General features: G+C 46.2%; 3 protein-coding genes across 21 annotated transcripts in view; 2 read left to right on the top strand and 1 right to left on the bottom strand.

Moving 5' to 3' along the window:
* APTX (aprataxin) overlaps nt 1-4,673 on the top strand; it is a 35,450-nt gene extending 30,777 nt beyond the window's left edge. For 10 of the 11 annotated variants that reach the window (XM_065549887.1, XM_008171885.4, XM_008171883.4 and 7 more), the window contains 2 exons: nt 3,857-3,960; nt 4,322-4,673. In XM_065549887.1, the coding sequence (XP_065405959.1) occupies nt 3,857-3,960; nt 4,322-4,476 (259 nt within the window). In that variant the 3' untranslated portion in view covers nt 4,477-4,673. The remainder of the gene's footprint in view (nt 1-3,856; nt 3,961-4,321) is intronic. The other variant, XM_065549886.1, reaches the window with a different exon arrangement.
* Nucleotides 4,674-14,609: 9,936 nt separating this feature from the next.
* ELP1 (elongator acetyltransferase complex subunit 1) overlaps nt 14,610-24,167 on the bottom strand; it is a 113,924-nt gene continuing 104,366 nt past the window's right edge. For 7 of the 9 annotated variants that reach the window (XM_065549871.1, XM_065549875.1, XM_008171886.4 and 4 more), the window contains 2 exons: nt 22,293-22,371; nt 18,296-19,062 (listed from right to left, as the gene is read on the bottom strand). In XM_065549871.1, coding sequence (XP_065405943.1) covers nt 18,995-19,062; nt 22,293-22,371 — 147 coding nt within the window. In that variant the 3' untranslated portion in view covers nt 18,296-18,994. Of the gene's footprint in view, nt 15,451-18,295; nt 19,063-22,292; nt 22,372-24,167 lie in introns of those variants that run through there. The other 2 variants (XR_010588743.1, XM_008171887.4) reach the window with 1 other exon arrangement.
* ACTL7A (actin like 7A) lies at nt 15,446-16,867 on the top strand. The gene has a single exon (XM_005283479.4). The coding sequence runs from the start codon at nt 15,472-15,474 to the stop codon at nt 16,720-16,722; it is 1,251 nt and encodes a 416-aa protein (XP_005283536.2). The 5' UTR covers nt 15,446-15,471; the 3' UTR covers nt 16,723-16,867.

Raw genomic sequence — 24,167 nt, 5'->3', positions numbered from 1 at the left:
AAGCCCATCCCTCGAGAACAGGTGTCTGTCCCCGAAAGCCTCCCAGTGGCCATACATCCCAAAGCCCTCCTTATAGCACCACTCCCTTAGCCAACTATTTATTCTCACAATTCTATCAGCCCTTTGCTGCCCTTCCCTCGGAACAGGCAAGATCACCAGGCATGCTGTTGGCTGAGACTGTTGACCCACTGCAAGTTCAGGCACCAGTTGTCCTCCCCTTGTGGAGCCTCTGGAGTTGTCCCATCCAGGTCCCCCAGTTCATCAACGGGACCTGTCATTCGCTCAGTTAACTGCCTTTTCATCATCCCTGAACAATTCAGCCGTGCCTGGCTCTTCCTCCACTTCAGTGCCTGAGGACTTCAAGGACTACCGGGACACTCTGCAGCATCTGGCTGCTTCCCTGGGCATCCAGGTGGAGTTCCTGCAGGAGAACACCCATTAGTTGCTGGACATCCTGCAGTCATCTGCCCTAGGGAGAGTGTCCCTCCCCATTAATGATGCACTCTTAGAGCCTGCAAAGGTTCTTTGGAGCAAACTGGCTTCAATGCTGCCTACAGCAAAGTATTTGGAGAAATGCTACTTTGTCCTGATGCAGGGGTTTGACTCCCACCCAGATCCTAATTCTTTGGTTGTAACTGCAGCGAATGACAAAGCTCGGCTGGGCAGATTTAAGTCTGCTCCTAAGAATAAGGACTCTAATAGAGTGGACTTAGTGGGTAGAAAGAACTACACCACCTCTTCTTCCCTACAAATGCGGATTGTCAACCAACAGGTGGTGGTGTTGTTCAAATACTATTTTGTAAATTGGATGACTGTCTAAATTTACAGACCAGCTGCCTGAAACCTCCAGGGAGGAATTTCGGGCATTTATTGCCGAGGGCTTCTTGGTGCCCAGAACGTTGCTACACTTTTTGTACTAGATGTAGTGAATACTTCAGCCAAAGTGATGGCCTCAGTGGTAACCATGAGGAGGGCACCCCAGCTGCAAAATTTGGGTATTGCTCCAGATGTGCAGCAGGCTATATAGGACTTGCCCTTCAATGGTCAGGTCCTCTTTTCAAACAAAACTGAAATCCTTGGAGGATTCTAGGGCTACTGTATGTTCCTTGGGGGAGTATACACAGGCAGTGCAAAATTGCCAGTATGGTGGTCAGCAGCAACAATCCTGCCTGCAATGCCTCTTTGGGCAATCTTTTCCTCCCCTGAGAAAGTGGAACTACCTCAGAAAGGGGCCTAGGTCCAGGGGCAGAGACATTCAGGTTCTGGGTTCAGCCAGTTGACATGCTGTCCCCAAGCACCCGTTTTGACTCATTTGTCCAGAGCAGCAGTCCAGTTGTGACTTCCGCTACCCTGGTCCCCGCCATTTGGGGACAGGCTAGCTCACTTTCACAATATTTGGTGCTCAGTTACCACTGCCCACTGGGCCCTAAACACCATCACATTGGGCTATGCTATCCAATTCTCCTGCACCCTGCCTCCCCCCTCTCTCTCTCTTCCTCCTCAGGGACCCTTCTCATGAGATACTGCTCCTCGAGCAGGTCTGGTCGCTACTGGCTTTGGGAGTTGTGGATGAGGTCCCTCTGGAGTGCCTGTATTAAGGTTTTTATTCATGGTACTTTATGGTTCCCAAATCTGGTTCCCTATCCTCAATCTCTGCAACCTCAACAAATATATCAGATATCTCAGGTTCTGAATGGTCCCTCTCAGCATCCCTCCCCACGTTGACTCAAAACAACTGGTTTGCTGTTCTGGACCTTCAGGACACTTACTTCCATGTGGCGATTCTCCCAAGCTACTGAAGATTTTTCCAATTTGTCATGGTGAACCACCATTTTCAGTGCATATCCTTCCTTTCAGTCTGTCTTCTGCCCACCCCAGGTTTTTACCCAATGTATGGTGGTGGTGACAGCGTACCTCAGGAAGAAGGGGGGAATCCTTGTCTTCCCATATCTGGACAAATGGCTGCTAAGGGGCAGGTCCAGAGAAGAAGTTTTTTCTCACATACACGTTATGCTGTGCTTACTCAACTCTCTGGATCTAATCCTAGACACTGAAAAGTCAACATTGGTCTCCACTCAGAAAATTGAGTTCATTGGGGCCCTAATAGACTGAGAGTTTGAGAGCATTTTTGCTGACTGACCATTTTCAGATGATTTGGTGCCTTTGTCTCAGTCTGCAGTCTCAACCTTCCATGGCAGTTCGGAAGTGCTCGAAGCTCTTGGGCCACATGTCTGCATTCACTCAGGTGGTTCAATTTGCCAGGTTGCATCTTCGCCACCTTCAAATGTAGCTCAAGAGCAGCCTACTGTCCAACCCTTCACCCTTTGGGCAGTTTGCTCTGCCTCCCTCCATTGATCCTAGACTCCATCCTGGCAGATGGTTCAGGACGTTCCCTTCATCTGGCCCTTACCGAGGGGTGAAGATCACATAGAAGACTTACTGGTGTGGGGGCCTGGCTCCAGCCGCTGTTAAATTGCTGGGTCCGGGGGCAGCTGCCCCTCCCCCCACCCCCCGTTGGGGGGGAGGGCAAAAGGCAGCGCTTTAACGTCGGCTGCATATGGGACGGTACCAGCAGCCACTTCTTACCTGTACTGGCCCACTTTCACCCCTGCCCTTACCTGCTAGGATTGTTGTCACTGATGCCTCCCTCTGGGGTTGCTGAGAGTCCACGGTCTGTGGCGGGGCAGGAAGCTTCGCTCCTGCATATCAATGTGCTGGAGCTTTGGGCCATCACGATACCTGTCACACTTTGCTAGACTGCATCAGGGGCTCAGTGGTTCATGTATTTACTGACCATACAACTGCGATGTATTATTATATAGGCAAGGAGTGTGCTGTGCCAGGAGGCAATGAGGCCGTGGCTGTTCTGCATCGCAGAGTACCACTCTGATAGTCGATCCCTTACCCCACTTCCTGAGAGTGGTGCTTGCGAGTCACTAAGTGGAATGCATGGCTGTATCTACTCAAAGAAGAAATGTTTACTCGTGTAACTGTTGTTGTTTGAGATGTGATGCAGACGTGTATTCTACGACCCAGCCTCCATCCCCTCTGCATCTATGGGCATTCGGTGTGAAGGAAGGGTCAAGGCAGCACCACTTCATATAGCCAGAGGAGGAGGTACAGTCGTGAGGCGCAAGTGCTGCCCCCTATGGGTACTGTTAGGCAAAATTTCCTGGCTCCGGTGCATTGGGCATGCACACAAGTGGAATACATGTCTGTATCACATCTCGAAGAACTACATTTTGTCTTGAGCCTTGACCAAGTCTTTAACCTAGTTACGGTCCAGGCTCTGTACTACAAATTACAGCTAGTTTATGGGATGACCATGTTGCAACCAGGTTGTCAGAGGTGGTTAAATTTGTAGTACAGATAGAGCCAAAGGCTCCGACTCAAATATAAACTTGGGCTAAAGTGCTTTCCTAAGTCCCCCGACGTAATGTTTCCAGCAAAGACGTACGTGTGTGTGTGTGTACACGCACGCACACCCTCCCCCCACCCTCTCCGCTGAAGGTGTGGCATTCATTGGAATTGCACTATTAGTAATTCTGGGCTGCACTCCTTTCTGCCTCTGAATCACCTTGTTTTATCCTACACCACCTTGTGAGTTGCCTTCCTTGCTAACGCCATCTTCATCAGTGGCTAAGTTAACTCCCGGTGAATTACCATTTACAGCTGTTTGATCCCCACATGTAACTGACCTCCCTGACGAATATGTCCCCGAGACATCCCAAGGAGCTGGATCTGTTTAGGGCAGGTGTGAACTTGTGCCACAGTGCTTAGTAGGGAAACACTCTTATCTAGCTAACGGTGGTGTAATTCTTTTGTAAATGTAAAACCATGATTACTTGTGTTTCAGTCAAGTACATCTCCATGTAATCAGCCAGGATTTTGATTCCCCTTGCCTTAAAAACAAAAAGCACTGGAATTCTTTTACTACAGAATACTTCTTAAACTCTCAAGGTAAAGACTTTATAAAATTTACTCCATAATGTATAATTTTATCGTTTTCATGTATTTTCAAAGCTAATGTAAATCTTAAACAGTGTGTTAGAAAAAGTGGAAGGTCCTGCTTAGTTTTGGATATTGGATAACTTGGGTTTTCTGATCAAACTAGCACAGCATTTCATTGGCTTATGTTTAACAATGGGACAGGCTCTTCTAATTCCAGGTGGAATATCTGAAGAAAGAATGTGGAATGTTGGGGTAGAACAATCCTATTCTGCAGTGATAAAATGTTGTATAGGTAAAGCAGCGTGCACACACTCTTCATAGTGCTGAGAGTGCACTTTGTTCTGATACCAAATGTCTTTGTTTCCTTCAGATGTGATAGAGATGGTAGAGACCAAAGGAAAAGTTCTGGTTAAAGATGGGACTTCTGAGCTCCTCAAGTTGCCCCTCAGATGTCATGTGTGCAAGCAACACCAGTCCACCATCCCACAGCTAAAGGAACATCTCAAGAAACATTGGCCAAAGTAACTGTAAAAATCACTCTGAAATCTGATCAGTCTAAGGCTAAAAACAGTCCCCCAAAACTTTTTGTCAAGTTGCATAGACTTTTGTTTTAGCTGAATTACAAATTCAACACTCGAAAGGTTCCTCGCTAGTACAAACAGCATACGACTGACACTTTTGTAACAACTTTTCAGAAGACAAATAAAGCAGCCTCAAGATCAGTACTTTGTAGATTCATTGTGACCTATCAGTCCTGCAGTGTATCTGACTGCGAAGTCTCTCAAGGGTTTTCTGGGGGTAAATGTGGCAGCTTCTTATGCAAAATTCTGCTAAGCACCTGATACAGATGTAATAGATTCCAAGGCCAGAAGGGACCCTTGGGATCATCTAGGCTGACCTCCTGTATAGCCTGGGCCAGAGACCTGCCCTACAATAATGCTTAGAGCCGAGCTTTTAGAAAAAACATCCCACCTTGATTTAGAAATTGTCAATGATGAAGAATCCACCACAACCCTTGGTAGGATGTTCCAATAGTTAATTATGCTCACCGTTAAACATGTCTGCCTTATTTCCCATCTGAATTTGTCTAGCTTCAACTTCCAGCCTTTGGATCGTGTTACGAGTAGGGCTGCCAAGCGATTTAAAACAATAATCGCGATTAAACAACATTAGAATACCATTTGTTTTAAATATTTTTGGATGCTTACTATATCTTGAAATATATTAATTTCAGTTACAACACAGAATACAAAGTATACAGTGCTCATTTTATATTTTTCATTACAAATAATTGTTTTTGCAATGTAAAAAACAAAAATTGTATTTTTCAATTCACCTTATACAAGTACTGTAGTGCAATCTCTTTATCATGAAAGTTGAATGTACAAATGTAAAATTTTGTACTAAAAAAACTGCATAAAAAAACAAAACAATGTCAAACTTTTTAGCCCCTACAAGTGCACTCAGTCCTACTTCTTGGTCAGCCAATCACTCAGACAAACAAGGTTGGTTGCAATTTGCAGGAGATAATGCTGCCTGCTTCTTGTTTGCAATGTCACCTGAAAGTGAGAACAGGCGTTCTCATGGCACGGTTGTAGCTGGCGTTGCAAGATATTTACGTGCCAGATGCACTGAAGATTCGTATGTCCCTTCATGCTTCAACCACCATTCCAGGGGACATGCGTCCATGCTGATGACGGGTTCTGCTTGATAATGATCCAAAACAGTACAGACCGACGCATGTTCATTTTCATCATCTGAGTCAGATGCCACCAGCAGAAGGTTGATTTTCTTTTTTGGTGGTTCGGGTTGTGTAGTTTCTGCATCAGTGTGTTGCTCTTTTAAGACTTCTGAAAGCATGCTCCACACCTCGTCCCTCTCAGATTTTGAAAGGCACTTCAGATTCTTAAACCTTGGGTCGAGTGCTGTAGCTATTTTTAGAAATCTCATATCGGTACCTTCTTTGTGTTTCGTCAAACCTGCTGTGAAAATGTTCTTAAAACGAACATGTGCTTGGTCATCATCCGAGACTGCTATAACATGAAATATATGGCAGAATGTGGGTAAAACAGAGCAGGAGACCTACAATTCTCCCCAAAGGAGTACAATCACAAATTTAATTGACACGTTAGTTTTTTAACGAGCATCATCAGCATGGAAGCATGTCCTCTGGAACGATGGCCGAAGCACGAAGAAGCGCATGAATCGTTAGCGCATCTGGCACATAAATATCTTGTGACGCCAGTGTGACAAAGCGGTTCTGGCGGAACCCAACTGAGAGTGCCAACTCAGGACAAATTGCTCAAATAGGGCAGTTACAGCCCAAGGCTGGGGTTCTTTCCGCCTCTAAGGCAAACCAAACCAGCCAGACTAAGACTTCGGTCTCACCCCACTGGCTAACCGCAAGTCTCACAAGCAATCTCCTTAGACACTCCAGTTTCCCAGTATTACCACCAGTGCCACTCGTTATGGGGACAAATGGTTATGAAAACCAATACCCCAGTAAAAGAAAAAGGTTCTCCTGATCCCAAAGGACCAAGCCCCAGACCCAGGTCAATATACAAATCAGATCTTACCCACAAATCACGCTGCTGCCAATCCTTTAGAATCTAAAATCTAAAGGTTTATTCGTAAAAGGAAAAAGATAGAGATGAGAGTTAGAATTGGTTAAATGGAATCAATTACATACAGTAATGGCAAAGTTCTTGGTTCAGGCTTGCAGCAGCGATGGAATAAACTGCAGGTTCAAATCAAGTCTCTGGAATACATCCCCCGCTGGGATGGGTCCTCAGTCCTTTGTTCAAAGCTTCAGCTTGTAGCAAAGTTCCTCCAGAGGTATGAAGCAGGATTGAAGACAAGATGGAGATGAGGCATCAGCCTTATATAGTCTTTTCCAGGTGTAAGCACACCTCTTTGTTCTTACTGTGGAAAATTACAGCAACATGGAGTCTGGAGTCACATGGGCCAGTCCCTGCATACTTTGCTGAGTTACAAGGCGTATCTGCCTTCTCTCAATGGGTCCATTGTATAGCTGATGGTCCTTAATGGGCCATCAAGCAGGCTAGGCAGAGCTAACACCAGTTTGTCTGGGATGTCACCCAGAAGCATAGCATAAGTTTGAAATACAGACAGTATAGAGCCAGTATTCCTAACTTCAACTACAAAAGTGATACACACATATAGACAATATAATCATAACCAGTAAACCATAGCCTTGTCTTAGACACCCCATTTGAACCCCTTTATACAAGATTTGGGTGCCACTACAGGACCTTGGTTGCAACAATGATCTATATGGTCCCAGATTATATCAATAACGTCACAGCCAGCTACAACAGTGCCATGAGAATGCCTGTTCCCACTTTCAAGTGATGTAATTAAGAGGCAGGCAGCAGTATCTCCCGTCAATGTCTTAGCGATTGGCAGAATAAGAAGTAGGACTGAGCGGACTTGTAGGCTCTAAAGTTTTATACTGTTTTGGTTTTGAGTGTAGTTATGTAACCAAAAAAAAAAAAATTGGCATTTGTAAGTTACATTTTCATGATAAAGAGATTGCACTTCAGTACTTGTATGAGGTGAACTGAAAAATACTATTTCTTTTCTTTTTTTACAGTGCATGTATTTGTAATAAAAAATAATATAAAGTGAGCACTGTGCACTTTGTATTTTGTGTTATAATTGAAATCAATATTGAAAATATAGAAAAATCCAAAAATGTTATAAATTTCAATTGGTATTCTATTGTTATAAGTGCAATTAATTGCGATTAATTTTTTTGAGTTAATCGCGTGAGTTAACTGCGATTAATTGACAGCCCTACTTGCAACCATTCTCTGCTAGATTGAAAAGCCCATTATTAAGTATTTGTTCCTGGAAACAGACTCCCCTTTCCTCTCCAGGGAGACCCCGTGTGGTAAGCCCGCTTGGTGAAGTAAGCAGCATGCGCATCCACCAAGGTACCTTCACCACATGTTTTTCTTTGTCTCCTCTTACGTTCCAGGTACAATACAACCATAGAGCAGCAGTAATGAGGAGCCTCTTCCTGCTCACTGGGTTAGCCTTTTATACTGGTTGGGTTCTTCAGTGGCTAAGCCAGTTACTTGTGAACATGTCAGGCTGTTAACAGTGCCCTGTCATCCACCTCCTTCATTTTGTTTCCTCAGCTTGGTTAGGGGCCCTCTTTTCCACTAGGGCTCAGTTTTCTGCCTGACCAAGCTCTACCTTCCTTATGGAGGCGGCGATCTCTCACCACCCCTGCAGTTCTCTAGTCTGCTTTTTCATGGGCCACCCATGGGGGCTTCCATCCTCCAGCCACAGAATAAGCACTCCTTAGGTGGGGGTTTACCCCACAACTCAATTTCCTCCCATGGGTCATCACACCAGGGACAGCCTACAGATCCTGGCTCTGGATTTGCTCCTTCCTTTGTAGAGCACACTGGGGTTTCTTCCCCAACAGACCCCTCCCACTCCAAGGGTCTCTGAGCCCCCATAAGAGGCTTTGTGTGGTCGCTCCGTCCTACAGTCCCCCTAACTGGGGTATCTTGGTTCACTTCCTGCCCTTTCTTCAGATTGTCCTTTATTTGGGTGACTCCTACTCCTTCATCCCCTTTTCCAGCTTCTTTGCCTGGTATTCCCCACCTAGGCCTTGCTTTCTTAGCTTGTTGGTATTTTTCTAGGGTTTTCGCTTTCCTGCTTCTCCTTTGCCCAGCCTTTCTGATCCACTTTCTTGGCTTATCTGTTTAGGGTTTTCTCATATCACAGCTCGTGGGCTCTGGGTCCATGTTTAATCCCAGCCCCTCTTTTCCTCACTCCCCATTGAGGTTCCTTTCCCCAGGCCTCCTTTCTTCTCCTTAAAGGGAACGTGTTTCACACCGTCCCCTGACCACCGGATGGGGCAAGGTTTCCACTACCCTGACCCCTTTCTATTGGAACCTTCCATGGCACTACTGCCATTGGATATTTATTTTTTTCTCCCTGTGTATGCATTCCACATATAGGGTTTCGCCCTCCCAAAACCACTGTACTTTAATCAGCCTGTTCCGCAAGAGCGAACAGCCAGCTACTAGGTCAATATCCTCTAGCCTATGGCCCACCCTTACGGGGATTGTTTTCACACTCTTCCTAGATGTCTCCATCACCCCAGTCTAGCTGCAAAATTCCCCCAGTCCACATTACATATAAGGGCAGTCCCACTTACTGTAGCATTTCCCCCCAGCAGTGGTAGCAAGTAATATCCCAGCTGGTTGACATGGCCTTTTTCTCCTCCTGTCTCTCACACCCAGACCTTCCTGCTTGAGGGATCTAGTTTCTTCATAGAATCATAGAATATCAGAGTTGGAAGGGACCTCAAGAGGTCATCTAGTCCAACCCCCTGCTCAAAGCAGGACCAATTCCCAGCTAAATCATCCCAGCCAGGGCTTTGTCAAGCCGGGCCTTAAAAACCACCAAGGAAGGAGACTCCACCACCTCCCTAGGTAACGCATTCCAGTGTTTCACCACCCTCCTAGTGAAATAGTTTTTCCTGATATCCAACCTGGACCTCCCCCACTGCAACTTGAGACCATTGCTCCTTGTTCTGTCATCTGCCACCACTGAGAACAGCCGAGCTCCATCCTCTTTGGAACCCCCCTTCAGGTAGTTGAAGGCTGCTATCAAATCCCCCCTCATTCTTCTCTTCTGGAGACTAAACAATCCCAGTTCCCTCAGCCTCTCCTCATAAGTCATGTGCTCCAGACCCCTAATCATTTTTGTTGCCCTCCGCTGGACTCTTTCCAATTTTTCCACATCCTTCTTGTAGTGTGGGGCCCAAAACTGGACACAGTATTCCAGATGAGGCCTCACCAATGTTGAATAAAGGGGAACGATCACGTCCCTCGATCTGCTGGCAATGCCCCTACTTATACAGCCCAAAATGCCGTTAGCCTTCTTGGCAACAAGAGCACACTGTTGACTCATATCCAGCTTCTCGTCCACTGTGACCCCAAGTCCTTTTCTGCAGAACTGCTACCTAGCCATTCGGTCCCTAGTCTGTAGCAGTGCATGGGATTCTTCCGTCCTAAGTGCAGGACTCTGCACTTGTCCTTGTTGAACCTCATCAGGTTTTTTTCGGCCCAATCCTCTAATTTGTCTAGGTCCCTCTGTATCCGATCCCTACCCTCTAGTGTATCTACCACGCCTCCTAGTTTAGTGTCATCTGCAAACTTGCTGAGAGTGCAGTCTACACCATCCTCCAGATCATTAATAAAGTTATTAAACAAAACTGGCCCCAGGACCGACCCTTGGGGCACTCCGCTTGAAACCGGCTGCCAACTAGACATGGAGCCATTGATCACTACCCGTTGAGCCCGACGATCTAGCCAGCTTTCTATCCACCTTACAGTCCATTCATCCAGCCCATGCTTCTTTAACTTGGCGGCAAGAATACTGTGGGAGACCGTATCAAAAGCTTTGCTAAAGTCAAGGAATAACACATCCACTGCTTTCCCCTCATCCACAGAGCCAGTTATCTTATCATAGAAGGCAATTAGGTTAGTCAGGCACGACTTCCCCTTCGTGAATCCATGCTGACTGTTCCTGATCACTTTCCTCTCCTCTAAATGTTTCATAATTGATTCCTTGAGGACCTGCTCCATGATTTTTCCAGGGACTGAGGTGAGGCTGACTGGCCTGTAGTTCCCCGGATCCTCCTTCTTCCCTTTTTTAAAGATGGGCACTACATTAGCCTTTTTCCAGTCATCTGGGACCTCCCCCGATCGCCATGAGTTTTCAAAAATAATGGCTAATGGCTCTGCAATCTCACCCGCCAACTCCTTTAGCACCCTCGGATGCAGCGCATCCGGCCCCAGGGACTTGTGCACGTCCAGTTTTTCTAAATAGTCCCAAACCACTTCTTTCTCCACAGAGGGTTGGTCACCTTCTCCCCATGCTGTACTGCCCAGTGCAGCAATCTGGGAGCTGACCTTGTGCGTGAAGACAGAGGCAAAAAAAGCATTGAGTACATTAGCTTTTTCCACATCCTCGGTCACTAGGTTGCCTCCCTCATTCAGTAAGGGGCCCACACTTTCCTTGGTTTTCTTCTTGTTGCTAACATACCTGAAGAAACCCTTCTTGTTACTCTTAACATCTCTTGCTAACTGCAACTCCAAGTGTGATTTGGCCTTCCTGATTTCACTCCTGCATGCCTGAGCAATATTTTTATACTCCTCCCTGGTCATTTGTCCAATCTTCCACTTCTTGTAAGCTTCTTTTTTGCATTTAAGATCAGCAAGGATTTCACTGTTTAGCCAAGCTGGTCGCCTGCCATATTTACTATTCTTTCTATACATCGGGATGGTTTGTTCCTGCAACCTCAATAAGGATTCTTTAAAATACAGCCAGCTCTCCTGGACCCCTTTGCCCTTCATGTTATTCTCCCAGGGGATCCTGCCCATCTGTTCCCTGAGGGAGTCAAAGTCTGCTTTTCTGAAGTCCAGGGTCCGTATTCTGCTGCTCTCCTTTCTTCCTTGTGTCAGGATCCTGAACTCGACCATCTCATGGTCACTGCCTCCCAGGTTCCCATCCACTTTTGCTTCCCCTACTAGTTCTTCCCTGTTTGTGAGTAGCAGGTCAAGAAAAGCTTTGCCCCTAGTTGGTTCCTCCAGCACTTGCACCAGGAAATTGTCCCCTACACTATCCAAAAATTTCCTGGATTGCCTGTGCACCACTGTATTGCTCTCCCAGCAGATATCAGGGTGATTAAAGTCTCCCATGAGAACCAGGGCCTGCGATCTAGCAACTTCTGCTAGTTGCCAGAAGAAAGCCTCGTCCACCTCATCCCCCTGGTCTGGTGGTCTATAGCAGACTCCAACCACGACATCACCCTTGTTGCTCACACTTCTCAACTTTATCCAGAGACTCTCAGGTTTTTCTGCAGTTTCATACCGGAGCTCTGAGCAGTCATACTCCTCTCTTACATACAATGCAACTCCCCCACCTTTTCTGCCCTGCCTGTCCTTCCTGAACAGTTTATATCCATCCATGACAGTACTCCAGTCATGTGAGTTATCCCACCAAGTCTCTGTTATTCCAATCACATCATAGATCCCTGACTGTGCCAGGACTTCCAGTTCTCCCTGCTTGGTTTTCCAGGCTTCTTGCATTTGTGTATAGGCACTTAAGATAACTCATCGATCGTCCCTCTTTCTCAGCATGAGACAGGAGTCCTCCCCTCTTGCGCTCTCCTGCTTGTGCTTCCTCCCAGGATCCCATTTCCCCACTTACCTCAGGGCTTTGGTGTCCTTCCCCCGGTGAACCTAGTTTAAAGCCCTCCTCACTAGGTTAGCCAGCCTGCCCCAGTTCTTCCCCCCCTCACATTCCCTTCTTGTGGGGGACGAGCCACTTTCCTGGGAAATTCTGCTTCAACACACTTGGCCAGTTTTACTGCTGCATCCATTCTCTGGTTGGCTTCCTCATCCAGACCTTAGTGGTATCTGGGAGGCTCTGCATAAATTGTTCTAATATAATGGTATCCATGACCTCTTCCAAATCTTGCCCCTTTAGACTCAGCCGGTGGTTGGCCCAATCTCTCAGCTTCTGTATGAAAGCTTTGGGCCCAACCCCGTAAGTCCATGTGGCTTCCCTAAATTTCTGTCTGTACCTTTCGTCCACAAGCCTACATAGTCCAGTAAAGCACCCTTTAACGCTTCGTGATTTGTGGCCTGCTCTTCACTCAATGCCATGTAAGCAGACTGTGTTTCTCCCGCCAGATAAGAGGCTAATCACATAATACTTTATCTCAGCTTGCACTAGCAGTGATTCTCTCGAACATCCATAGGAACACTGGATTATCCCCACGCTCATTTTAAAGTTCAAGGCCTGCTCCCCCTTGGCAGGAATTGTTATGTTTTGTAATAACTGCTGCTGTACCTGGCTCTGCTCCTTCATGAGCGCCTGAAACACATGCTGTTGCTCTGCCTGCCATCCCAGCAGATTGTCACTTGGTCTGTTGGAATGTCTGCAATGTCCTCCGCCTCCCCTTCGGAGCACGAACTCCTCCATCTTTTCCAGATCGAGCCTGTCCTGTCACAGGCCACCTCTCAAGCCTTCCTGGTTGTGGCTGACAGATGGATCCTGGACAAGCCCACACTTGTGAACGGGCTTCCCCCTTCCTCTCCAAGAAAACCCTGGCTGGTCAGCCCACTTTTTGAATGAAGCAGTGCACAGGTTCCCCAAGGTACCTTCACCTTGTTTGCTTGTTTGCCTCCTCTTACGCTCCAGGTACATTTCAGCCACATAGCAGCAGTTCTAAGAAGCCCTTTCCTGCTCCCTGGATTAGCCTTTTTTATAGTGTCTGTTTGCCTTCCTGGGTTCTTCAGCCGGTGTGCTAATTACTCATTAACTCATCAGGCTACCAGCAGGTGTAAGTGCGCTCGTCTATTTCAACCTCACCCAGTACCCTGGGGGGGGGGGGGGTGATCAGGGTGCTGGCTTCCATAGAGCTTTGATCAGCACCCTGTTACAGTTCCCCAGGTAGGTATTTATAGATTTGTGTGTATGGTGTGAGGGCACTTCCCTGTGGCTCCCAGTGATGTGTAAGTTGACTTCTCTCTTGGCTGTGTTCCTCTTATTGGGTCTGGCATGGTGATTGCCAAAATATTGTTAGAAAGTGGTGTCCATTCAATCAAATGAAATCTCGACTAAAAGGCCTCTGTGCCACCATACAAAATACCTAGTGTATCTCACTAAGATCATGGATGCTTAACTCTCACATTTAGCTGGGCAGCAGGCCTGAAAGGCTAACCCCTGCAGCGGTCTCTAGCCACAAGACCTAATTCTGAGAGGTGTTGAACACCCACAACGCTAGGCTTTAAAATCTGCCTGTCTTGCGGTTGATGTAGTTCATAACCCCGTTGTTTAACAAAGCATACCTTCTGCTGTAATAAGGGGGTCTGGTCTCTTCCTTTAGAGGGGCTCAATTCTGCAGTATTTTGTCAGAATCCAGGGCATTTATCCTCATAGGACTCCTGCCGGAAGCCGTGTATAGAACTTGTCTACATTAGACTGAGCAGGATGAAGTGGTAACGCTATTGGCTTTGCCATTCACAGCAAAAAGATTGCTTAGAATAACACTAGCTAAGACTAAGATACTGTTCTTCTGCTTCTTGTGAACACTGCAGAGGAATCGTCCAACCCAAGGGACCGATATTCTTGCACTTCTCAACAAGGACTGCTCTAGCCAAGCACTGGCCCTAATGGACTCTGAAGAGAGCCCCATCCTCCTTAGACAGCAGTCCCAGTCCCCTTCCCCTCTCAGACTGGGTAGAAACCAGTACTGGATCTTGCTGAAGGTATGGTTCATAGTGATGTTGTGATGGACAATGGTGCTGTTCAGTAGGAGGCAGCCTCATTGTGGTGGTTTACAACAGTGTCCCTGTTGTACCTCACTGCATGCCAAACCTCTTCATTAACGCGGGCTGTTAGGGCTCTGTATTTCTTAGTGGCAAACACGTCGCTGGCAGGAATGGGGTGATAAGGCTACAAATGGCTACAGCACAAGTCTGACTCTCTGTATTTCAGCATGTTCTTAAGCAAATCAGCCACACCCCATCAATGTGACAGGGTCCAGCAACACATGGGCTGTCTCACACCTTTTTTTTTTTTAAATTACCACAATCACACAGTTTGAGAGATGGAAACTTGTTGAATATTAAACAAATCAGGTCCAAAAGGTATATTGGTTAGTGAAACACTTAAAAATGACTTTAGACCTTCTCAGGAGGCGGCTGGGGAGGAAGTAATTTGTTTCCTTGGAAAAAAATGTAGTGCTAGACATGTCCTAGAACAATCCCTGGTTTATGTGCACTGCAGACATGGCTACTTGCTGTATCTGCACCCATCATCGCTCCACAGCCAGTAGCAGCAGTGGGGAATGTTGGCATAGACCAGTCCCCTTGTCCCCTACTACTACTCCTCAGAGCCGCTTTAGGAGAGATGGTGGTAGAAACAGCTGCAGCCCGACCCCAGTAGCTCTCTGGTATGCTAAACAAGCAGTGTATTTCCCCAAAACGTCCTCAAGTAGAGAAGAGTTCTGAAATACTAAGCCAGGGATCGGCAGCCTTTCAGAAGTGGGGTGTAGAGTCTTCATTTATTCACTCTAATTTAAGGTTTTGCGTGCCAGTAATACGTTTTAACATTTTTAGAAGGTCTCTTTCTATAATATATAACTAAACTATTGTATGTAAAGTAAATAAGGTTTTTAAAATGTTTAAGAAGCTTCATTTAAAATTAAATTAAAATGCAGAGCCCGCCAGACCTGTGGCCAGGACCTGGGCAGTGTGAGTGCCACTGAAAATCCGCATGCGTGCCGCAGGTTGCCTACTCCTGTACTAAGCTGTAGCCCAAAGGCCAGCAGATAGCTGATGTCACAATCAGTGATGTCAGTGGCATGAAAGTTCCAAAATTACCCCTGGGATTTCTCGGCTTGCCATGGCTTCTGCCAGCCCAGTCAAAGGGAATCAACATCTATGACAAAAGAAAAAGGAAATGTCAGTCAAAGGAAGCACCAGTTCTGTAGCGGTAGCAACAATCCAGGAAGGTCCTGCAAAACGGGCGGTACTAGTTAGGACCAGTAAAAAGCCTGAAGAGGATAGCGCTTCATCAACTCAGAGAAGCCCCAAGATTGTGAAGGAGACTAGAGCAGTGATCATAGACATTGGCACAGGTTACTGTAAGTGTGGATTTGCTGGAGAGCCTCGTCCCTCCCATGTTATTTCATCTACAGTGGGCAAGCATTTCCAGGAGACTGCTAAAACTGGGGACAATCGCAAAGAAACCTTTGTTGGAAAAGAACTTCAGGATGTGAAAATACCCCTAAAACTGGTCAATCCCTTGAGACATGGCATAGTGGTCGATTGGGATTGTGTCCAAGACATTTGGGAATACATTTTCCACAAAGAGATGAAGATTCAGCCAGAGGAGCATGCTGTCCTGGTATCAGACCCTCCACTGAGTCCTACCACCAACAGGGAGAAATATGCCGAGATGCTGTTTGAAACGTTCTGCACTCCTGCCATGCATATCGCCTACCAGTCCAGATTATCTATGTATTCATACGGAAAGACCTCCGCTCTTGTGGTAGAAAGTGGCCATGGTGTTTCATATGTGGTCCCTATCTATGAAGGTTATACTATGCCAAGCATTACTGGACGAGTAGACTATGCTGGATCAGACCTCACCCATTACCTCATGAAGTTATTAAATGAGGCTGGGAAAACATTTACTGGAGAACAACTAAATATGATACAGGACATTAAGGAAAAGTGTTGCTATACGTCTCTGGACCTTCAGCATGACATGAGTTTGCCTCTCCGGAAACAGCAGGTTGATTATGAACTTCCAGATGGGCACCTAATTCCCATTGGCAAAGAGAGATTCCTGTGTGCTGAAATGCTCTTCAAACCATCCTTGATAGATTCACAGCAGCCAGCACTTCCATTGCTGACCATGACCTGCCTCAGTAAGTGTGATGCTGATCTCAAGAAGCGGCTGATGGGCAATATCTTGCTGTGCGGAGGCTGTACCCTGCTGAAGGGTTTCTCTGACCGTTTCCAGAGCGAGCTGACAAAGATGTGCCCCAATGATGACCCCATCGCAGCAGCAGCCCCTGACAGAAAGTTTTCTGTCTGGACTGGAGGGTCAATTTTGGCATCACTCAATGCCTTTCAGCAGCTCTGGGTTTACCGAAGAGAATATGAAGAACGGGGTCCTTTCTTCATCTATAGGAAATGTTTCTGAGTACAAAGTGGACAAGATTGAGCTTAGAATCAGTACTGCCACCCTGAGGGGACTGTAGATGTCTAAGAACCTCTGTTTCTTTCTCAGATACTGGTAACAACCCGAGCTGCTAAAATGAAGTTTGGATCTGTGTTCCACTGTGGCTGTATTAAATGCTCATAGCATTCTGTGTTGCACGTTAACAGCTTTTTATCTCATCTGTTTCATAGGAATTTTCACTATAGCCTATTTGACAAAAGAGGATTTACCAGTGTAAAAGGGATATAGCAGCTGGTACAGACCCATTGTCTATTGCAGTGGTTTTCAGCCTGTGGTCCAGGGACACTGGGGGGCCATAGACTAAGATTTTCAAAGGCCTCCCCACCTCCTCTTGAAATTTTTTATAGATTTGCAAATGAAAAAAGGTTAAACTCCTGATTAAGTGATATAGAAAAACAGCACCACTTCCAGCATCTACAGTGAGTCTGCTGCTGACCACCAGCTATGGTCACAATGGAATTTTTCTGACTAATACGTTAGCCCTTAGTGCCCCAAATAGGCCCAGGCTGGTAGCTTAGAGTTTCAGATTAACCGAATATGTAGCTCCATGGTCCACTCTAGGTGTGCTAAACAGGGCTCCAGCAATCACCTGGCTGTGGGCAGGGACCTTTGTCCTACTCCTTTTGAGTGTGTTTGGGTGGTGGGGGGGGTTAAGGGTGCACAGCCCCTGTTTTATGTTGTGATATCCTCAACAAGCCAGTCTGCCTATGGGCCTGCACCCCGGCATTGCTTTCTTTGAGGCCTATGAACAGGGTATAGCTAGCACTTACAAGTCACCACACAGCTCCTTCAGGGCAAGCACATTTACAATTACAGCTGAAACATCATAGAAAACCATAGCTGGATTTAAACACACACTATAGGGCCCTAGTACACTGAAGTCTTTCCAACCCTTCCATGAGGGTTGAGGCCCCTTGGACAGAAGGTCTTGTCCATTTCCTGGATTACAAAGAAGGCCCTGTGGCAGTTTAGATGCAGCCCTTTTACACCAAAAGCCCCTTTCTTTGTCTGCTGGTCTCAGGAAAACCCAGTAGCTGCAAGCGGTCTCAGTTACCGGGGGGTGGTATGGCTTGAGAGGGGAGGGGGCTGTTTACAGCTTGAGTGAGTCACAAAAATCACCCTCCCATTTGTAGAGCCTTGCAGAGCTGTGACAACCCTTCCCTGTGGAGTGGCACACAATCTCTGCCCCAGTAGTCCATAAACCATTCATAACCCACATGCAATTGCAATATCTGTCCCCCTCAGACTGTGGAGTCCTGCTAGCCAAGTGTGTGAAGTGTACAGGAGATTTGTTAGCTGTCAATTTATTCTGTCAGCCTGATAAAAATGGTAAGTCCGTCCCTCTTTTAGCACATCACTTGTACCTGGAGATGGCTTGTGTGCGCCAACCCTTTCCCCAGGATGCCAGGGGAGAACATTCATAGACCGCAGCCATGTGACAGCTCATTCCTGTATCCAGGAGGCTGGGATAGTCTGATTTGAAGTGCTCATGCAAAACATTTGTCCAACAAACAGACTCAGGGCAGTTTGGAGATACAGTTGAAGCAATATCATCTTTATTATGCTATGTTTTGGTAAGAGGAGAAGATGTGTACAATAATCACTCTGCCACAGCACAACGTGCCATAGTCTGCTCTAATGTACAGCAGTGTAAGTCTGGGGCCATATTTGCTGCTGGTGTAAACTGGCAAAGATGCGCTGAGGACCTAGTTGCGTAGAGTACAGTAGCTCTACTGCAGTCAGTGGTGTGACCTGAGATTGAGATTGACTCTGGTGTAACACGACAGAATTTGGCTAATGTCTTGTAACAGCCATCTAACTTTCAACAGTAAAACAAAGCTCAGGGCACCAGGGAGACTGTTGCTCTGTTTAACATTCTTAAAAAATGCATGAGCTGGACTATTAGGGATACAGGATCCAAAGGGTAAAACCGGGCTATTTAAAATGACTGAAATGTCATGGCAGCAGTGATGTACTGCAGCCAGGAAGGCTGGCTTGGAAACTGTCTTCGGGACAATGCACCAGAGCTGCCAAAGGACAGAGGAAGAGAGTTGGTAGATGTTCAACTCAGACAGCACCAGTAAGGGCTTCTCTATGGGGACTACCTCTCTTGTTCTTTAAAGTGTGTGTGTGCGTTTGAGTGTGAGAGAGAGAGAAAGAACAAAATAAAGGGGACATAATGAGCTTACAATAAACTACAGTTGAGTGTCCAGCAGGATTTCTTGGCCTCAGGTTACTGTAAGAGATTCAGTTTCCACTGGATGTTTTTATTGAGTTTTGGAGGAATAAGAAGTTCTGCATCTGAAAAGCAAGAGAAGAGAAGGTTACCTGAAGTTCCCTTAGGAGCTGAACACTGGAAAGCCTCCATGACTCCTCTTTCGCTGCCCATCAATGGTTGCTGACAGATGAGAGTTTCTCTTTTAGGAGACTGGCCTAAGGGGGTTGAAGGGAAGTATGTCTAAGTGGGGCTCAGCAGGACCACTCCAGTTCGAGGGCCTCCAGGGGCAAGTGACACATGTATCAATCTACAACTTGGCCAATCTAACTCTTTTGGGACTGAGGTGGGTTTGCCAGATTTCTCCCCAAGCAAAAGCATTTCTACAGATACCATTGTGACGCTAGTAGAGCAGGTGCCAGCTGAGCACTGAAATTTAGCTGGAAACCAGACCAGCTCACGTGTTAGTATTGTTCAAGACTTGTAAGGATGTGTTTGGACTATAAAATGCTTGTAAATTGCTGCATGCAAATTGAAATGCTTGTATCCCATGCTATAAGGTAATATAAGTTTTGCTTTATAACTGTAAAAATGCCTGCTCTGAACTTGTGAACTGAGGTAGGAGGAGTGGCTCCCCCACCCCTCAAAGAGGACTACCAAGCTAATGGGTTCCTGTGAAACAAAGACTGGGTTGATGGCCCTCTTACACCCATCAAGGTGCTATGTGCAAGAAAACTCATCCCATCAGCTTGAATTCTGGAAGGGAGGAAAAAAAGATAGCTGACATGAAAATTCTTCATCTCTTGCTGTTTAGACTGTCACAGGGCTGGAGCTAGGAAACAAAAGCAGAGATCTCCAAGCTCAACCTGCATTAGCCCTAAAAGACAATCAGTGCTGACCGATTACTGCAGCTTGTCACCTTTTGGAACCACAGTCTAACTCATTTGTGTATATATGTTGAGTTATTTACAGGTTAAAGAAGGCATTTCTTTTTCCTAGTTAATAAACCCTTAGTTAGTTTACTATAGAGTTGGCTATGAACGTTGTCCTTGGTGTGAGATACAAACTGACCTGGGGGTAAGTGACTGGTCTCTTGGGACTGGGAGCAATCTGAATCTTTTGTGATTCTTGGTGTAAGTGACCATTTATCACTTTAGTCCAGCTTGCCTGGGCGGCAAGATAGACTGGAGTGCCCAAGAGGACCCTCTGTAACTCCATGGTAAGACTACTGTAGTGCTTCAGGAGTTCACATTTGTTACTGGGTTGGTGAAATCTAATTCTAGAACATACCACCAGTTTAGGGTGTCTGTCCTGCTTTTGATAGTCTGCCCTGAATAGGCACACACAGTCATGAACAGCTCTGCATAGTGCGACAACCATCACCACCAGTAAACCCTCTTTGTTGCAAGGCAAAGAAATGCTTTCTAACAAAGCCCATACAATATCCCTGCCCAACATTTTAGTTTTTCATTTTCCTCTTGAACGTGCACTGCGGCTCTGAAGAGGAAATCCAAACATGGCATTGTGGAGTTCTAAGTTCACCAGCTCAATTATTCCACCTCAAACGTGTCCACTTACACAAGGAAAACATTTCTGTTGACAGTAAGTCTGCAAACCCAATGTGGGACCTAGGCAAGTTGGATTCTTTCCTTCTTGTAGATCTCGCTAGCAATACATGCTCTTCAGGCTAAAGCAAATTCTTCAGGACCCCAGTGCAAACCAACACTGCAACAGGTTAATACAGGTGTTAACCAGTAGTGGGAGGATGGAAGAACCCAGCTCACCCTCCTCCACTGTGTGGTTTCTGCAATGCTAACACCCAATAGTTTGCGCAGAGGAGTAGGAAAAGCATTACACAGCCTTTCCATGCAAGTAATGATGAAAGGGGTCCTGGCTTGTGGTCTTTACAGGCCTATTACTCTAGCTGTGGGAGATAAGGTCTCAGTGGAGAAGCAACACATCATAGCACACGTTAACACAACCAGCTTCTTGTTGGACATCTCCAGTGAGGATGTCATGCAGCTAGTTGGCATGAAGACACAGCTATCCTCTCACCTGAAGCCCTTCCAGAAGAGGGGTGAGCAACATGGAGGGGGTGCTATGTCTGCCCTATAGGTAGAGGACTCCACTGATCATCATTTAACACCTTCCATAGCATTGATGATCATTTGCACAATGTTCTGAAGGAGCAGAAAGATGCAGTGGAATGGGCTGGGTTCTGAGCCAATGCTTATTCTAGTAGAGATCTCCCCGGCAGCAGAAGGCTTAGGAATAAAGTTGAGCGAATAATGGATTTTTTGGTGCAGGGATCAAATAAAAAAAAAAATCCAGTTTAATTTGACACCAAACCAACTTTTTCATTCTCTCTCCCCCCCCACCCCCATTAAATGAAAGACTCAAATTTTGTTTTGAATCAACTGAAAGGTTTTGGGTCAATTTGAAACTAGATTTGGGGGGTGGGGAGTTTCAGTTAGTTTGTTTCAAGTCAACCAAAACATTTTAGATGACTAAAAATAATTTCCCTCCCAACCTTTTTGTTTTGATCACTTATGGGTGTTTTTCCACTCTTTTTTTAAACTGGCCACATCTGAATTTGACAAAACATTTAGACTTTTTTTTTTTTTTTTAATTGTGTTTTTTCTTGGCCAAAACGATTATTCATCAGCCCAAATTTACAGATAGCTTTGGGGCACCATATGCATTTTTTTTACTAAAAATCTTGTGTGTCAAAAAAACATCACCCAGCTGTGCTCAGGAAGCCTATAGTTCTGATTTCTCAAGGTCCTGACCCAGCAACGGCCAACACTGGTAAACATTCACCTAGGAGTGCATGGGCAGTGTCTTCCTTTTTCAGCATTTCACAAGCTACTTTTGGGTTTCTTTAACTTGGTTGCATTTCATCTTAAAACAACATTACACAGGTTGTGGGGGGAACCCTACCAGGTGAGTTTTTATTAGTGAAAAAGAGCAGGTATAAATGATTTATGATTTAAGTCAGACCACAGAAATAATCTCCCTTCTCTTTAGACTTCCAACTCCTGTGAAGCAGGAACATGGTCTGTCTAGTCAGGTGTAAGTGCCATGCACTCCTAGCACCACAACATTGCCACAGGAATTCATGAAGGGAGAAGTGTAACCCTTACAAGAGACACATCTGTTTAATGCCAAGAGGGAACATCAGAAACACGACTGACCTACCAAATCAATCTCCAAACTGCATCACGAGGCCATAGCTCTGTAACATAGCTAGCCCTAGTGACGTTACCATTGGAGATATCCTGCACCTATGATTAGTATGCCGTATGCTTCAACTAACCTTGTACTGCAGGAGCTGCAATTCTTTGCTGTTGATAGGCGGCCATAATGCTATTTGCAGTTGAATTGGGGCCCAGGACCTGTAGAATAGGCAATACTGGCACATCAGCAATATTCAAGTCCTTATAACAATGAAGTAGAAGATTCCAAAACCAAGCCCCCCAAGCTCCACCCAACTGGCAGTTTTTTTTGTGGAAAAAGCTAATGTACTCAATGATTTTTTTGCCTCTGTCTTCACGCACAAGGTCAGCTCCCAGATTGCTGCACTGGGCAGTACAGCATGGGGAGAAGGTGACCAGCCCTCTGTGGAGAAAGAAGTGGTTCGGGACTATTTAGAAAAACTGGACGTGCACAAGTCCATGGGGCCGGATGCGCTGCATCCGAGGGTGCTAAAGGAGTTGGCGGGTGAGATTGCAGAGCCATTAGCCATTATTTTTGAAAACTCATGGCGATCGGGGGAGGTCCCAGATGACTGGAAAAAGGCTAATGTAGTGCCCATCTTTAAAAAAGGGAAGAAGGAGGATCCGGGGAACTACAGACCAGTCAGCCTCACCTCAGTCCCTGGAAAAATTATGGAGCAGGTCCTCAAGGAATCAATTATGAAACATTTAGAGGAAAGGAAAGTGATCAGGAACAGTCAGCATGGATTCACGAAGGGGAAGTCGTGCCTGACTAACCTAATTGCCTTCTATGATGAGATAACTGGCTCTGTGGATGAGGGGAAAGCAGTGGATGTGTTATTTCTTGACTTTAGCAAAGCTTTTGATACTGTCTCCCACAGTATTCTTGCCACCAAGTTAAAGAAGTATGGGCTGGATGAATGGACTGTAAGGTGGATAGAAAGCTGGCTAGATCGTCGGGCTCAACGGGTAGTGATCAATGGTTCCATGTCTAGTTGGCAGCCGGTTTCAAGTGGAGTGCCCCAAGGGTCAGTCCTGGGGCCGGTTTTGTTTAATATCTTTATTAATGATCTGGGGGATGGTGTGGACTGCACTCTCAGCAAGTTTGCAGATGACACTAAACTAGGAGGCGTGGTAGATACACTAGAGGGTAGGGATCGGATACAGAGGGACCTAGACAAATTAGAGGATTGGGCAGAAAAAAACCTGATGAGGTTCAACAAGGACAAGTGCAGAGTCCTGCACTTAGGACGGAAGAATCCCATGCACTGCTACAGACTAGGGACCGAATGGCTAGGTAGCAGTTCTGCTGAAAAGGACCTAGGGGTCACAGTGGACGAGAAGCTGGATATGAGTCAACAGTGTGCTCTTGTTGCCAAGAAGGCTAACGGCATTTTGGGCTGTATAAGTAGGGGCATTGCCAGCAGATCGAGGAACGTGATCGTTCCCCTTTATTCGACATTGGTGAGGCCTCATCTGGAATACTGTGTCCAGTTTTGGGCCCCACACTACAAGAAGGATGTGGAAAAATTGGAAAGAGTCCAGCGGAGGGCAACAAAAATGATTAGGGGTCTGGAGCACATGACTTATGAGGAGAGGCTGAGAGAACTGGGATTGTTTAGTCTCCAGAAGAGAAGAATGAGGGGGGATTTGATAGCAGCCTTCAACTACCTGAAGGGGGGTTCCAAAGAGGATGGAGCTCGGCTGTTCTCAGTGGTGGCAGATGACAGAACAAGGAGCAATGGTCTCAAGTTGCGGTGGGGGAGGTCCAGGTTGGATATCAGGAAAAACTATTTCACTAGGAGGGTGGTGAAACACTGGAATGCGTTACCTAGGGAGGTGGTGGAGTCTCCTTCCTTGGAGGTTTTTAAGGCCCGGCTTGACAAAGCCCTGGCTGGGATGATTTAGCTGGGAATTGGTCCTGCTTTGAGCAGGGGGTTGGACTAGATGACCTCTTGAGGTCCCTTCCAACTCTG

This window comes from Chrysemys picta, chromosome 6 (genome assembly GCF_011386835.1).
Source record: "Chrysemys picta bellii isolate R12L10 chromosome 6, ASM1138683v2, whole genome shotgun sequence".
Taxonomy (NCBI): domain Eukaryota; kingdom Metazoa; phylum Chordata; order Testudines; family Emydidae; genus Chrysemys; species Chrysemys picta.
Note: the sequence above shows the minus strand (reverse complement) of the source record. Positions and strands in the feature narration are given on the sequence as shown.

What these genes read in the sequence shown, in the direction of transcription:
- ACTL7A (XM_005283479.4), top strand. Translation starts at nt 15,472, where the DNA reads ATGTCAGTCAAAGGAAGCACCAGTTCTGTAGCGGTAGCAACAATCCAG.